Source organism: Hylaeus anthracinus, unplaced genomic scaffold (assembly GCF_026225885.1).
Source record: "Hylaeus anthracinus isolate JK02 unplaced genomic scaffold, UHH_iyHylAnth1.0_haploid 12001, whole genome shotgun sequence".
In the NCBI taxonomy this organism is placed as follows: Eukaryota; Metazoa; Arthropoda; class Insecta; order Hymenoptera; family Colletidae; genus Hylaeus; species Hylaeus anthracinus.
This window is the reverse complement of record NW_026534348.1, coordinates 11193557-11207532: the sequence shown is the minus strand read 5'-3', so window position 1 is coordinate 11207532 and position 13976 is coordinate 11193557. Positions and strand designations below refer to the sequence as shown.

The following is a 13976-nucleotide window of genomic DNA, read 5'->3' as shown; positions in this document are numbered from 1 at the left end:
AGACCGTTCGAGCGGCCGCGGTAGCGAAGGCTACGCGCTGGCGGCCGCGCTTGTACGCGAACAAGTGACTCGTCGTGCATCGTAGGACATTGACGCTGCCGCCTAACGCGTAGCCTTCGCTACCGCGGCCGCTCCAACGGTCTACGCGCGCTCTGATTGGTCGGGGTTTTCTCTTAATATCTCCTTAACGAAGCCCCATCCGACATTTTTGCAAAGGAAATTGTTGTTCAGAATCGTCTCAGCTACCACCCATTTCCGGCTCCTCCCCGACTTTTGGGACACCCTGTACATGTAATATGTACACACGTGATCAATGGTATAATACATATTCATTTTATTATGAAGAAAAATAAATGAATTGTATAATTTATTATCTTCAGTATATCAGGCATGCTTATCATTACTCGTGAGCAAAACATGTCTTATGTAAACTAAACAAAATATTGTAACGACGTTCACTGTTCGATTATTCAATGGCATATCTAATAGGACAACGCTATGAACCCTATACAATACAGGTCACGGACTGTGAATGTATTAATAAAGGATGTCTTCTATAGATCAATGAATAAAGCAGAATAAAGCGGCTGCTTTGTCGAATTCGAATCTCCGTAGTTCTTTAAATTTCCTACGAAATTTCATCTGAAATAATTAAATACGATATGATTGTATTTAATAAATATTGTAATCGTTCTACAGAATATGTTGTAACTCATAAACATGATACGAAGTCTTATCGATAATATTGAATTTATATTTTCATACTGTTATAACAAAACGTTAAAAGTTGAAAGTTATTGTTATACAAGTATATCAATTATTTATGCTTTTCATAGACATTCATTAACGAATCAATTATTTATGCGTCCGATACACGTGTCAAGGAAGTATTCTTAAATTAATTTAAATATTACTTTATTTGTTTGATATAGTTTACAATGAAAATACATGTATTGTTAAATTATACATTAATAGGAAAGATATTGTCTTAGGGTATCTGTGAGTTTGCGAACAATAACTATTTCTTACAGTTCATTTATCAACAGACATACGTTTTTCGAGAATACCGCATTCTGGCATGTTATGATTCGGTTAAGTGTGTTTTACCAGTAGAAAGTTTTCCATTGTTGATTATTTGCAAGAAAATACAAACATAAGAATAACAATCTCTACTGCAGGTTACAACCGCGTCATTGCGGGTGTCAGTTTTAGATCATTATCTGATTAATTCTGACAGACATATATCGTCAAACGCAGAACGTGTCAAAAAGACGCTTGGACGCCATGATGGTAGGTGGAACCTGTTATCACTTATCTGCACTTATCCGCCGATCTGCCTTCGTAACGAATTTACTATTGTGCGGTTTAACTTTTCACGTCGTTGTAAATATCCTTGGCAAGTTTTTAATCGAAGAAAATGTTTCAGGACGGTATATGCGATACTACCGACATTTTAAGTAACGTCCCTCCTAAGAAGGTATTTATATTTTTCAATTAGTTTTCTTTATCGCTCAAATAATAATTATAATTCGTTGAAATTCAGTAATATCCTGTTGGTTGTTTTCACCTGAACTTCACGATTTCGTCATTTTAATACTGAGAATTTATAATTACAGACAATTCATGCAGAGAATGTAGATCTCTCTGACAAGTCATTGCAGGTGGATATTTCAGATGCTCTTAGCGAAAAGGATAAAGTAAAATTCACTGTACATACGAAAACTACACTACCCGAATTTCAAAAGCCAGATAATTTAGTAGTAAGGCAACACGAAGAATTTGTGTGGTTACACGATCGATTTGAAGAAAATGAAGAATATGCTGGCTATATTGTATGTTTTTTGTCTCATCTTTCTGTCAGTTTTGAATCTTAAATGTGTAACCTTGACTGTAAGTAATATACAAGAAAAATTGCATTTTCAGATTCCTCCTTGTCCACCACGACCAGATTTCGATGCATCTAGAGAAAAATTACAAAAACTTGGGGAAGGTGAGGGTAACATGACTCGCGAAGAATTCAATAAAATGAAACAAGAATTGGAAGCGTAAGTTAAATAGTGTATTTAAACATTCTTATAGCCTACTTAATAATCTTCATTGAAGTTTACCAATTTATGTAATATTATACTTTTATTACAGCGAGTATTTAGCAACATTTAAAAAAACTGTTGCTATGCACGAAATGTTTTTAACAAGACTAGCAAACCACCCAGTTTTTCGAAATGATCATAATTTAAGAGTATTTTTAGAATATGATCAAGATCTTTGTGTGAGAGGTAAAGACATTGATTGGTGTTTAGATAAAGTTTCTAATTTGGAAAGAAAATATGAATCCTTTGTTTTATTTTAGGAAAAAATAAAATGGAAGTATTTGGTGGTTTGGTAAAATCATTTTCTACCACCACGGATGAATATTACTTGTCTGCAACTGTAAAAGATGTGAATGACTTTTTTGATCAGGAAATGACATTTTTGCAAACTTATCATCATAATCTAAAAGAAGCAACAGTTCGCGCAGATCGGCAAACAGCTAAACATAAAGATGTAGCTGATTCTTATATAAAGATTTCTACAAATCTTTTACAATTAGCTACAACTGATAATGGTAAACTAGAAAAATTTTTAACAAAAATTGCAGAAACTTTTGAGAAATTGAGGGTAAGATCTTTGGATTTATTTTATTTTATTTATTTATTCTTACCATTCATGTTTGTAATGTTATAATGGAATAGAAAGTTGAAGGACGAGTAGCATCTGATGAAGATTTAAAATTGTCAGACACTCTTCGTTACTACATGAGGGATACAGCTGCAGCCAAACGACTGCTTTTTAGGAGATTAAAAGCTTTACACGCATATGAATCTGCAAATCGTGCTCTTGAAAAAGCTCGTGCCAAAAATAAAGATGTTCATGCTGTAAGTATACTACTTTACATAATTTTATACAAGGCATAGAAATCAGAAAAGTGAAGATGTAGAACTACTTTTAACTAAACATTAAGATGCATATCAAATTGATACAATACATCTGAAAGAGGTATCAAAAACGACTAGATTAAGGTTATATCATCATTTTCTGTGAAATTGTGTATTGTCTCTAAATATGCATAGAATCTAACCAAAAATTTAATTTTTCTTGCTCGTCAAGGCAGTGGAGGTTGCTGAGGTGTGTTTTTCTCTACTTGTATGTTTGCTGCCTTGCTGTAGTGGATTATACTTTAAACAATGTTCTTTGAGTTTCCAAACATGTCATGTAATATCAAACTTTGATACATAATGTACATCAAAATATAATTATTTCACATAAATTATCTGATGGATCAACATTATAAATACTTTTATGACTTTGACTTTCATAATTAATACAGCAATATTTGATTAATTTTTATAGTATTTTATTAATTAGAAGAGGTGACAGTAGAGAAATCAATGACTGAAATCAATAGTTATGCATTAAACCATTATTTTATTGCATGATGAAAATCTGCATGTACTTTTGTTTTCCCACATACCTGTCTTTTTAGTTCTGAATAATAAATGAGAAATTTACATAAGTCTTAAAAATGTTACTAGTGAAACAGATTTTTTGCGGCAAACGAAATTAATGAGCAATTTTATTTTGAAAAGTAAAATAATTAAATGTTTACATTTGTTTTGAGATTTGTTTACAAATATGCTTTCGCCAAAAGGGAGTTTTGATATTGTATTCAATATTATTTGTTAAATATTACGATATTATAAATTTAAGTGAAGTTTGAAATGGTTCTTTTATTTGTTGATCCAGGCAGAACAAGCTCAAACAGAAGCATGTGAAAAATTTGAACAAATGTCGGAAAAAGGAAAAGAAGGTACGTTATGTTTATTCCCTTTTTAAAAATTTATTTAGTGAGTTCTTATAGAGTAATAAATGTTATTACGATTTTATTTACAGAATTGACGGATTTCAAAACAAGAAGAGTAGCTGCTTTTAGAAAGAATCTAATCGAATTAACGGAACTAGAAATAAAACATGCAAAAGTAAGGATGCATACATTTTTTTAAGTATATATATTTAATATATGTATTTGTTGATATTTAAACAATTATTTTTGTATTTCATTTGCAGGCACACGCGGAATTGCTCAAAAAATGTTTATCGGTGTTACGAGAACAGTGATCCAATTTGATAATTGTCATGGCAAAGATTACTATGTAATCTGTATGAAGATAACAATTTATTTAAAGCTATAGTAATGTAACGGTACTGTAAAATATATATTTTTTGTTATCTAGATTTACATTACTACGAGAATGAAATCGTATTATGAACTGCAAAAGGACTCCTCGTGAAATTAATCGAATGATGTTGTCTACTATTTTCAAATTGTAAAAATCTATGTAAATGTTACAATTGTTTATGCTTGAAAGGTAGTTATCTTTTATATAAAATTTCTTAATGAAATATTTCATTAAAAATTGTAGGGTATAGATACATTCTATCGAGTTCTTTTGTAGTTTTAAATTAATAACCTGTTATAATCTGTAAGATTCTTTATATTACATATATGTATTATGTGTATGTGCAAGCTGTTTTTTAATGTGTGCTACATTCAGGAAATAAGAGATTCATGAATTTTTGATAAATTCGATCGCTAATGATTGAAAGTATAGATTACCACGGCAATATAATGAAATATTAAGAATTACGTTTTTTTTAAAAAGAATCTCTTGTTTCCAAAATCTATCACATTTTATGAAACGTCCTGTATATAACGACTGTATGTATACATGCACGTATACGTATAAGTAAATAACCTAACAGGGAACATTTAATAATTTCGTTGCTTTAAATATTTGAAAAAAGATTGCATCTGTACACAATTGATTTGAAGAGCGAGATGTTTAATGATAGGAAAAGTATTATTTCAAAATAATATTTCTTTTTCAAAATTTCTCAGGTTGATTAAAAGTCTAACATTAATTAGTACATACGAACTTTTAAGACTTTTATAGATAGATTAGCATGTTGTACACTGTTAAATCAATTTACAATATTTTGTTCAATAAATTATAGTTATAAACATAATGACGAGTAAAGGGACCTCAAAATAAGTTACATATAACCTACTTGTACAGGAAAAATCTGGTACAGTTTTATTAAAAGATTCATTGATACTCTGCCAAAGATAAAAATTAAAAAAAAAAAAAAGCAATTAAAAAGAGTAAAGTAAATCTTTGTACAAAAAGCGTTTGCGAGTTTATGAATTTGAATTATTTTCCTTTCTATTAATCACGGTTGTAGACATTCATTCATTACTTAAATTTTCAAAAAAGAATTATTAATTTCACTGTAATTCACTATACGTTGTCTTACTTTAATATCGATATATTTTACTTTCCGAAAAAGTCGCAAATGAATGGGCACATTACCACTCATTTTCAAATCCTTTTATTATCTATTATTCTCATATCGCGTCGTCATATGTATATAACAGTCAACAGTTTCATAAACACTTAATTTTCTTATAGAGCGTCATACAAAGCAATTTTTGTCTATTGTCTTCTATGTCATTATCTTCTATTTTTCTTTTCATAAGTACTTCATGAACATGTTGGTTGTTTATAACATAGAATGTCACAAATAATTGAACTATGACTATTACGCATCGAATGATACGCGCTTCGATAATCCTGGTTGAGTTTACTCCAATTTGTAGAATTTTTTTAACAGTTTTATACTAAGAATTTGTTAATACTTGTAATTTCATGTTTCCAGAAACATTTCAATTATGATTATTAAGTAAAAGAATATACAACTTAAATACGAATAAAATTGATAAATTTGATTATTTTTCTTGACAATCTAAATTCTTTATGTTCTGTAGGTTTACAATATCAATTTATAACATACTAGCTTTCTTTTTTAAACTACCACAGTTTCTCTTGTGGGTTCAAACTAATTTTTGGTTTGGTGTTTGATCAGCGCCTCTATCGGGAAAATGCTTAAGTTTATCGTCGAATAGTTCTTATTTATAATGCTAGATGGGGCCATTTGCAGTGTTTTTTTTACCGACATTATGGTAATGTATCGACAAGTCGGTAAAATACACTGTAAAAATAGGAACTATTCGAGAGGTCCGACACTAGTTTGGGCCGTTCATCGCAAGATGATGACACCATTTTCCGCGGTAAATTTGAATGTCTTTTTATGTAATTAAATTAAAGTTTAAGAGTCTTTTTCGTATAAATTAATACATTGATCAATTTATTTTTGACTGTAAAGGACATGTTTTATTCGTATTAGATACTTCAGCTGAATAAACAATTGATTTTACTTTAAAAAATGGTAGGTAAGTTTTACATTGATTTGGTACTACAAACCATGACATAAAAACGTTTGATGCGGGCTCTCTTTTAAAGATAGATATGTGCTGTCACGGACTTTTTTGTAGAACTTTTTATGCTCAATAATTCTTCCGTACATTGTTTAGAGATATTTTTAACGATTTACGCAGCGTAGACGTACCGCAATGGAAAAAATTAAAACAAAAATGGATAAATTACAAATTTTCATTAATAAAAAAAGAAAATTATAGTCGTAAATAGAAAGATAATTCAACGTCGAATGAGAGTTGAAACTTCATACTATTAAACTTTACTTTGAACAATCCGCTCGTTTCTCCGTAACGTTAATGAAATTACTTCTTTTACTGGTATTAAATATCTCGTTTGCCGTGGCAACAGGAAAGTATACCCTGTAGAAAGAAGAAGTAATGAGCTCACCTTTTCTCATTGCGAAGGATAATGCGGGTGTTCTTAACTAGAAATGCTCTGTGTGCTCTTGGAGTACAGGATAGGGGTGCGGGGGTTAGCGTATAATTGAACCATACAGAATGTCTATCTATTATATTTATCAATTCTTCTATGAAAACCTAAAAACACAATCGGAACTGATACACACTCAATGCAGAAGATACGCGAAAATGTATATCCTTTATTATTAGGTTGTATCACAATGATTTGCTCCTTCTATTAATTAATAAAATAATTTTAGATGGATACAGAATAGAGATCATTTATATGGAAGTAGTTTCATTTAAAAAGAAAAAAAGAAAACACAGCAACAATTAGAATTGCAATTCACGAACTTTTGGTTCTAAATTCTCGAGATAATTGAAATTAATAATATTGTTGTTAATAACACTTGATTGGTCCAGAAACCAACAAAAACACGGCTATTTTCTACCTGCAGACTCAAAACCAGAGAACATCGTTTCACCTTTAACTATTTTTTACTTCCTTTGCACCAGCAAGGGTGCACATGTTCAAACAACATCCCTTCAACAACCTGCCCACACGAAATTCATATTTCGAGATCTATGTACTTCAGGCTCGCGAGCATATTTATGCACATACAAAAACGCCCCGTCGAAGAACTTTTTCGTTTAAATAGTGTCCAACTTTGGCGTCGAGTAATTAAGGGAAACCCTTGAGCGTTGAAGAAGTTAAGATCCTCTGCAGCCAACGAGTGTCGCTGGTCGGCTGAGGACTCTGGCAAGTTCGTTGAAAATCCATCGAGGTTGTTGACTAACTCACCTTTGGCGTTTCGCGCGATAGTCGTGGATGTCGGAGGATCGTTTTGGTGGCGGGCATCAAAGGGAAGCGTAGCCGTCGTAAAATTGGCGACGTCTTTTGTATTGATTTAGGAATGAAATAGCCAGTCGGCGCGGGGCGAACGCTTCGCCATAAGTTTATCGACCGGCTTCGCTTGGCTTGATATGATCGAATAAAACCGTTCATGCAACGACGACACGCTTCGGTGTCGTCGCGAATGGTTTTTCTACGTTTCAGGGGCGATTCCGACGCGTCAGGTTTATCGATGCTCGGTGCAAAGACCATTAATAATCGAAGTAACGAACAGTGGCGCGTTACATCTCGGTGGGATCCGAGCCAAAATAGATTTTCAGCTGGACACCGCGAACAAAGAACATGTCTAAATTTAATCTTATCTGTAATCGAGACAGCGACCGAGCAATGAGGCACTGGCTCTATTACTGCCTAACGTATACAGTAAAGACTGGATAAGCGCAAGACAGGATTGACGTTCCTCAGGGGCTGCAGCGGTGTCATTTCCGTCATTTTCAAGTCAGAGTTCAAGCTTGTCCTCTTACACGAAAAGGTTTCCAATGTGATATGGTAATACAAAATTAGCAAGTGGATATGGTTATATTAGGTTGTCCCGAAAGTTTCTTTCGCGAGTTGCACTCGATTATTTTATGTGATCGTGTTTATATAAATAGACAATCTAATTTCATAGATATTCGTATTGTAACAGCAATGGAGCAAAATGAATCGTGTACAATTCAGTAATGTAACATAAAACATAAAATATTGTGCATGTATTACTTATTAATAGAGCGAAAGAAACTTTTGGGACAATCTAATATTTCTCATTCGAATGTAATATTTGATCGCATAATTATTAAATAAATGGCGACGGTAATTACACGGCATTTGAAGCTTTAATCAAATGTGCTAAAGCGACTTGTTCGTGTTTGGTTTCATAAATGAACAGATTTTGTTTGGATACGTTGTTTGAGCCCTCGGGGCCTGTAGCGGTGTTTGTAGCTACAGTACGGGTTTAGTAACTCCGAGGTACCCGAGCTAGAGGGGGGGGGGGGCCCCCCCCCCCCCGCGCCCCAATAGACGAGAAGTAAGAAATACTGCAAACAGTATTTAACCCTTTGCACTCGAGGCCTTTTTTTTCTGGCATCTACCAGCAACTCGAGATGTTTCTTAGCATTCTGTTGTCATGAATTCTAAGGTATCTAGATTTAAGAATACGGTCACCTTTACCTCGCCGACAATCATTTTATCGACACTTCGAGCTCCAAAGAAATTAAACCTAAAAAAACATTAGGTATTGTAGATTTGCTGCATGAAACCTAATGGCGAATGAAAGTCACCTCTCGAGTGCAAAGGGTTAAAACAATGCAGGAGCCATGTAAGACGATGATAAGAAGAATGGAAATAAGCTAGTAATAAGTAAGCAGTAGTGCAATAACTTTGTATAACAAGTTACGTACTTTAAATAAACGAATGAATGAATGACAATATTGACTTGATAAATGCAACATGACTATCCTCATCATTGGGGGGGGGGGGGGGGGGGGTTCCCCGTTGACACTCGGCGAGCGTGCAGTGATGATCCTAACCGAGATATGTATTGTTACATTACTATTGTCTCACCGATACGTTTCTGCCGACTCCTTTTTTTCCTCGGACTTCTTTCTCTTTCACTCTCTGTCCTTTTCTACGTTCGACGCCCGACTCGAGCCAAATGTAAAAACAGAATAGAAATCTCGACTGGATAACTGCAATGTTTGGGTCTCGATTTTCTTGCACTTATCCAGCCTTGACTGTATCTTGTAAATAATAAATATTACAAAAAAAAAAAAAAAATGAAAGAATCTTTTTATATAGTACGAAAGAGTGTTCTTTCTTCTAGATTCAGCCTTTACTCCGTGCGTTATACTTGTATTATACACACGGAACCATCCACGCGTCGTTTAGTATCGTCGCTGAGACTTTTAACAAGGTATCGGTATCGTTGTTCACGACTTGTCTTATTTTCTTCTTCCTTCCTTCTCGATTCTGTTTCTGTGGTGAGAATTTTTACGGATGCGTAACAGAAACACTAAAACGAGTCGATATTTCAATTGTGGATTTTTATTAAAATTCGGTTTCAACGGATGCGAATAATGTTCGAAGTAAGACACAAAGGTTCGTAAAAAGGCGGGCGAAAAACGTTAAGCAACGTACGAAAAATTGTTTGCTCTCTCCGTGTACCTAGGTACTATAATGAAAAAACGGGATTTCACCGACATGAGAGACCGACGACGTGTATAAATCTTACAACAGTAAACGTAACTTAAATTTACGTCGGAGATGATACATACGATGCGTAAATACACAGAGATTTTCTATGGTAGATACTATCGATGCGGAGATTACGCACGCGGAACGTGTAAAAACGCGTCGCGCTTATCGAATTTTCGTTTCGAGTAATAAAGATTTTTATTACCTATTATCCTACTGATCTTACGTCTCTAGCGAATTTTCCTTGCTTAGACCGGAAAGAGATCAATTTTATTCAAGCCGTTGACGCGTTTCTCTTCCTCTCTCTTTCTCTTGCGTTTCTATGCTCGTTCATCCTCTGAGGAAAATCAAATTATATATCAGTGATGAGCAATTATTCAAACAGCGGGCTAATTATTTGTTCAACCTCGTCGGATAATGACGGCAATCTTCTCGATTGCAGTTTCTTAATAACGATCGTGTTGTAAGAAGAGAGAAACATCTTTTCAGGTGTCCTTTATCGAATATGAACAATTTTGCTTCTATTTTAATGCGATTCTCTTTGGGTAAATAAATTTGATTCCTGAAAAGTAAATCAACGATACAATCTCTTATTACCTATTGCATTGCCAATATTATTTGTTTATTGAATCATTTTCTGTAAAGTCGACATAGCTTTTACCTCGTCTAAAAAGAAATGGTAAATATCGAATTGACTTTCACTTGTCCTAGGTGCATGCCTCTAAATATGCCTCTAAAATAAAACCTAGAGTATACTAAACGGGAAACACCAAGAAACATCTCCATCTCCTAATCTCGACCATCGCCAAGAAATTACAGCCAAGGTGATTGCTCCTATCGCCCAACGAACTTGAAACAATCAGTCCACCCACAGTTTACGCAATTACCGATCGTTACTTAGACGAACCAAAACACAGTGACGTTCCTAATAACTCATTCGTTGATATCGGTGAATGCGTCCATTCGCCTGGGGTTCTTTCCTACGATTCGATCGTCTCTCTCAAAACGCGTAACAATATCGTTCCACTCGTTCGAGTTTACCCTACTTTCGTAAATTGAGATCGGAATTATTAAATGACGATTGACTACCATTTCTTCTTTTAGGTCTATTTTATGGAATACTTCGGTATTGCGTGACAAAAATTGGGCTTTCGAGGAAGGGGGAAAAGGGCGGTCGTTTTACGCAGACGGAAAACAAGATGGGAGATTCTCGCGGAAGTACTTTGTCTTCTTCTTTTTTTCTGTTTTTTTTTCTTTTCTACCGTTCTTTTCTTTTTACGCAAACGATCGACGACTTACGACGTAGAGAGTGAGGGAAGCGAGTGAATGAATCGATCGAAATAAGTCTAAGTGTCGTGGTTTCTTTTATTATCCTTCTTATTTTCTTTTTTTTTTTTTTCGTCGTACCGTTCATCATACACTTCTTCTATTTAATCGATAGCGGTACCACACGATACGCGTACGATTCTATTCACGTGAAATTCGTACACGCAATGGACTCACAGAACGTGAGGGAAGTCCATCATCGTACATGCATTCAGAACTTCTAACTAATACGCAGACTTATTTCGAAGAGTTTTTTTTTTTTTTTGTAAAATCTCGTTTCGTCGTCGCAGTCGACGAGAATATTTTTATCATTTTGGAAAAAACGTTTCGGCCGCCGTGCGCGCGTGTCGTTCCTGTTACGTAAACCCGACACGTTAATTTGTTTTCGCCATCATCCTGGATTCTATCGAACGTGAATTAATAAATACAGTATCCAGTATTTGATCCCTTTTTTTTAAAACTTTTCGTCTGCATTTTGTTGTTCTCCACCGTGTATCGTCGATACGGAAACGCACACCGTGCTGCTTAATTGAGCCTCCTAAAAAATCACACGTTACTTTGTCGTTATTTATTTTTTTTCTTTTACGTTTATCTTCTTCTTTCAATTATTATATTTCCAGAGCAGTGGCATCATTAACGCAACCACGATATGTAATGTTGTTCGGTGTTGTTCTCTCTTTACGCGCGAGTTCCTGAAAAATAATTCCAATCCTGATGCAGACGAAATGTCGACGAATACATAACGAACCCTAACGCGTGGTTAAAAGTTAGCAAAACGTTAAAACCATGTAAAACGAAGTGTTTCGTTCGCATTCCTTTTCACCCTCGGCTACCGTCGAAACGAAGAATCGGAGTCCTCCTTCGATTATCCGACGAATTGTTCTTTTTGATTCAGATATGTTTGCGAAATCTTGCTGGAAATTACAATGATCTTGTCTCGTAATCGTACACATCGCGGTTTTACAATTTTGTTGAATCTCGACGCAGACGTGCATCGAATCGTCGTCCTAATGGTTCCATCTTCGTATCTACATATTAATTTTGAGTAGCGAACAGTGTCATCGGCACCTTTAGCTAATCGTTGCGCTTAACCCTCTATCGCACGAATTTTATTTCGTATCCAAACGAATCCAAATCGACGTTATTTCGCAATTATTCGCAAGTACACGAATTAATTAATTAACCAAAGTAAAGAGGGAACCAGCAGATCGGCCAGGTGCCTCGCGAAATTATCGCGTGGAAATCCCGTAAATTTTCCCCCGGCGAACTTTACGAGTCGTTTTATCGGGTTCGTAATCAGCTAACATTATGCAATAGAGGATTAATATCGATCCAGCAGTCACGCTTTGCATGTTTCGAATGTAACGATGGGAGACTGCGTGATTGTCGATAAAATGAAATTGAAACGTTCTAAGTGGGTGATTAATTATGGGAACGGTGCGAGAACCGAAGTAGAAGGGGCCGAGGGTTATTAAAGGGGATGCGGGGTACTCGCAAATTCGAAGCGATACCTGGTAACACTATCAATTTCAAAGTTTCGTTCACGCACGCTCGTGTTTGTGCCATGTCTCCGGCGATCGAACGAAAGCGGCCGCAAAACTTGTGGAAAACTGCCACGACGTGGAATTGTTGCCCATCCTGATAGCCGTTAAACTGATCGAAAACTCGTTGTAAGTATTAAAGAGGATAAATCGTGTTACGGAAAACGTGAAATCAAACTGATGTCGCGCAGATGCTACGGGAAAGCATTGCTTGTTATTAAATTTTTACCGAGAAAACGATTTGCCGCCGGTTTTCGGAAAGTATTCGACGAAGCTCAAAGAGAAAGTAATCGAACAGGTTTCTTCTAAAATGTCCTAAATCCAATAAATACAAACTTGAAAAGATCGCCATTTCTTGGTAACTATTTGAAATATATATTCCTAACGGGAAGTATGCTATTGTTAAGGGGTGTATCTATCGAGTCGTCGCACTTAATTATCAAGCGCTCAAATGATCAAAATATTTCGCGATACTTTTCTTTATAAATGGTATTAATAAAATTATAGACAAAAAATATGCATTCAATATACTTGACGATTCGTACGGTTTGTAGTTTATAGAATTGATCAAATATTGGATTTAAGACAAATTGGAAATAATTGCATACTTTTGTACGATTTCTTCTGCATACAAAAACATTCCTAACATTGCAAACATAGATTTGTATAAGGAACACTATGGGAAGCTACGTAACATACGACCGTCGTTAGAAAAAAAAGAAAATACAGACTAAATGTTTAGAAAGCTCTTCGATTAAGTCGCAAAAAAGTCCCGCGACTCAAGAACGAGCGATTCCATGAACTGTTTCGATCACGGAGATTTTACTTGTTCGTCTATTTGCGAAGAAACATAGTAAAAGTGGAGAACGTGTAAAGAGCGCGCGCGTTATCCATGTTTGCAATAAAGTATCTCGGGTCTATCGTGTTTTATTTATCTCTTGGGGATTAGCTGTGTAACCTAGTGCCTCTATTATTATACGAATCTGATACGCATTTTACGTAACCTGGTCACGTATAGCGATTACAGGGAATTACGTTTACCTTGTGAAACGGAAAAACGACAAGCATTTTTACGATTCCGAAACGATCTCCGTGGTGAGATTATTTTTATTGTTCGAGACCGTTTCAATGTGTACTGTGTTGAAGAAAATTGACGTATCTGCCTAGAAACGTTTGGAGAGGAAGTGAAAAGGAAAGAGAAAAAGAGAGAGAGAGAGAGAGAGAGAGAGAGAGAGAGAGAGAGAGAGAGAGA

At 35.0% G+C, this 13976-nt stretch overlaps 1 protein-coding gene across 3 annotated transcripts; it reads left to right on the top strand.

Annotated features, from left to right (window-relative positions):
* The first annotated feature begins 987 nt into the window (after positions 1-987).
* Positions 988-4272, top strand: LOC128890972 (sorting nexin-6). Of its 3 annotated transcripts, XM_054150033.1 has the most exons (11): positions 988-1290; positions 1427-1477; positions 1617-1832; positions 1924-2045; positions 2140-2276; positions 2351-2658; positions 2733-2915; positions 3148-3165; positions 3784-3847; positions 3931-4016; positions 4105-4272. In XM_054150033.1, the coding sequence occupies exons 1-11, from the start codon at positions 1285-1287 to the stop codon at positions 4153-4155; spliced, it is 1242 nt and encodes a 413-aa protein (XP_054006008.1). In that variant the 5' UTR covers positions 988-1284; the 3' UTR covers positions 4156-4272. The 3 variants fall into 3 exon arrangements, with proteins under 3 accessions (XP_054006008.1, XP_054006007.1, XP_054006009.1); XM_054150032.1 differs by lacking the exon at positions 988-1290 and having other exon boundaries at positions 1297-1477; XM_054150034.1 differs by lacking the exons at positions 988-1290; positions 3148-3165 and having other exon boundaries at positions 1297-1477.
* The last annotated feature ends 9704 nt before the right edge of the window (positions 4273-13976 follow it).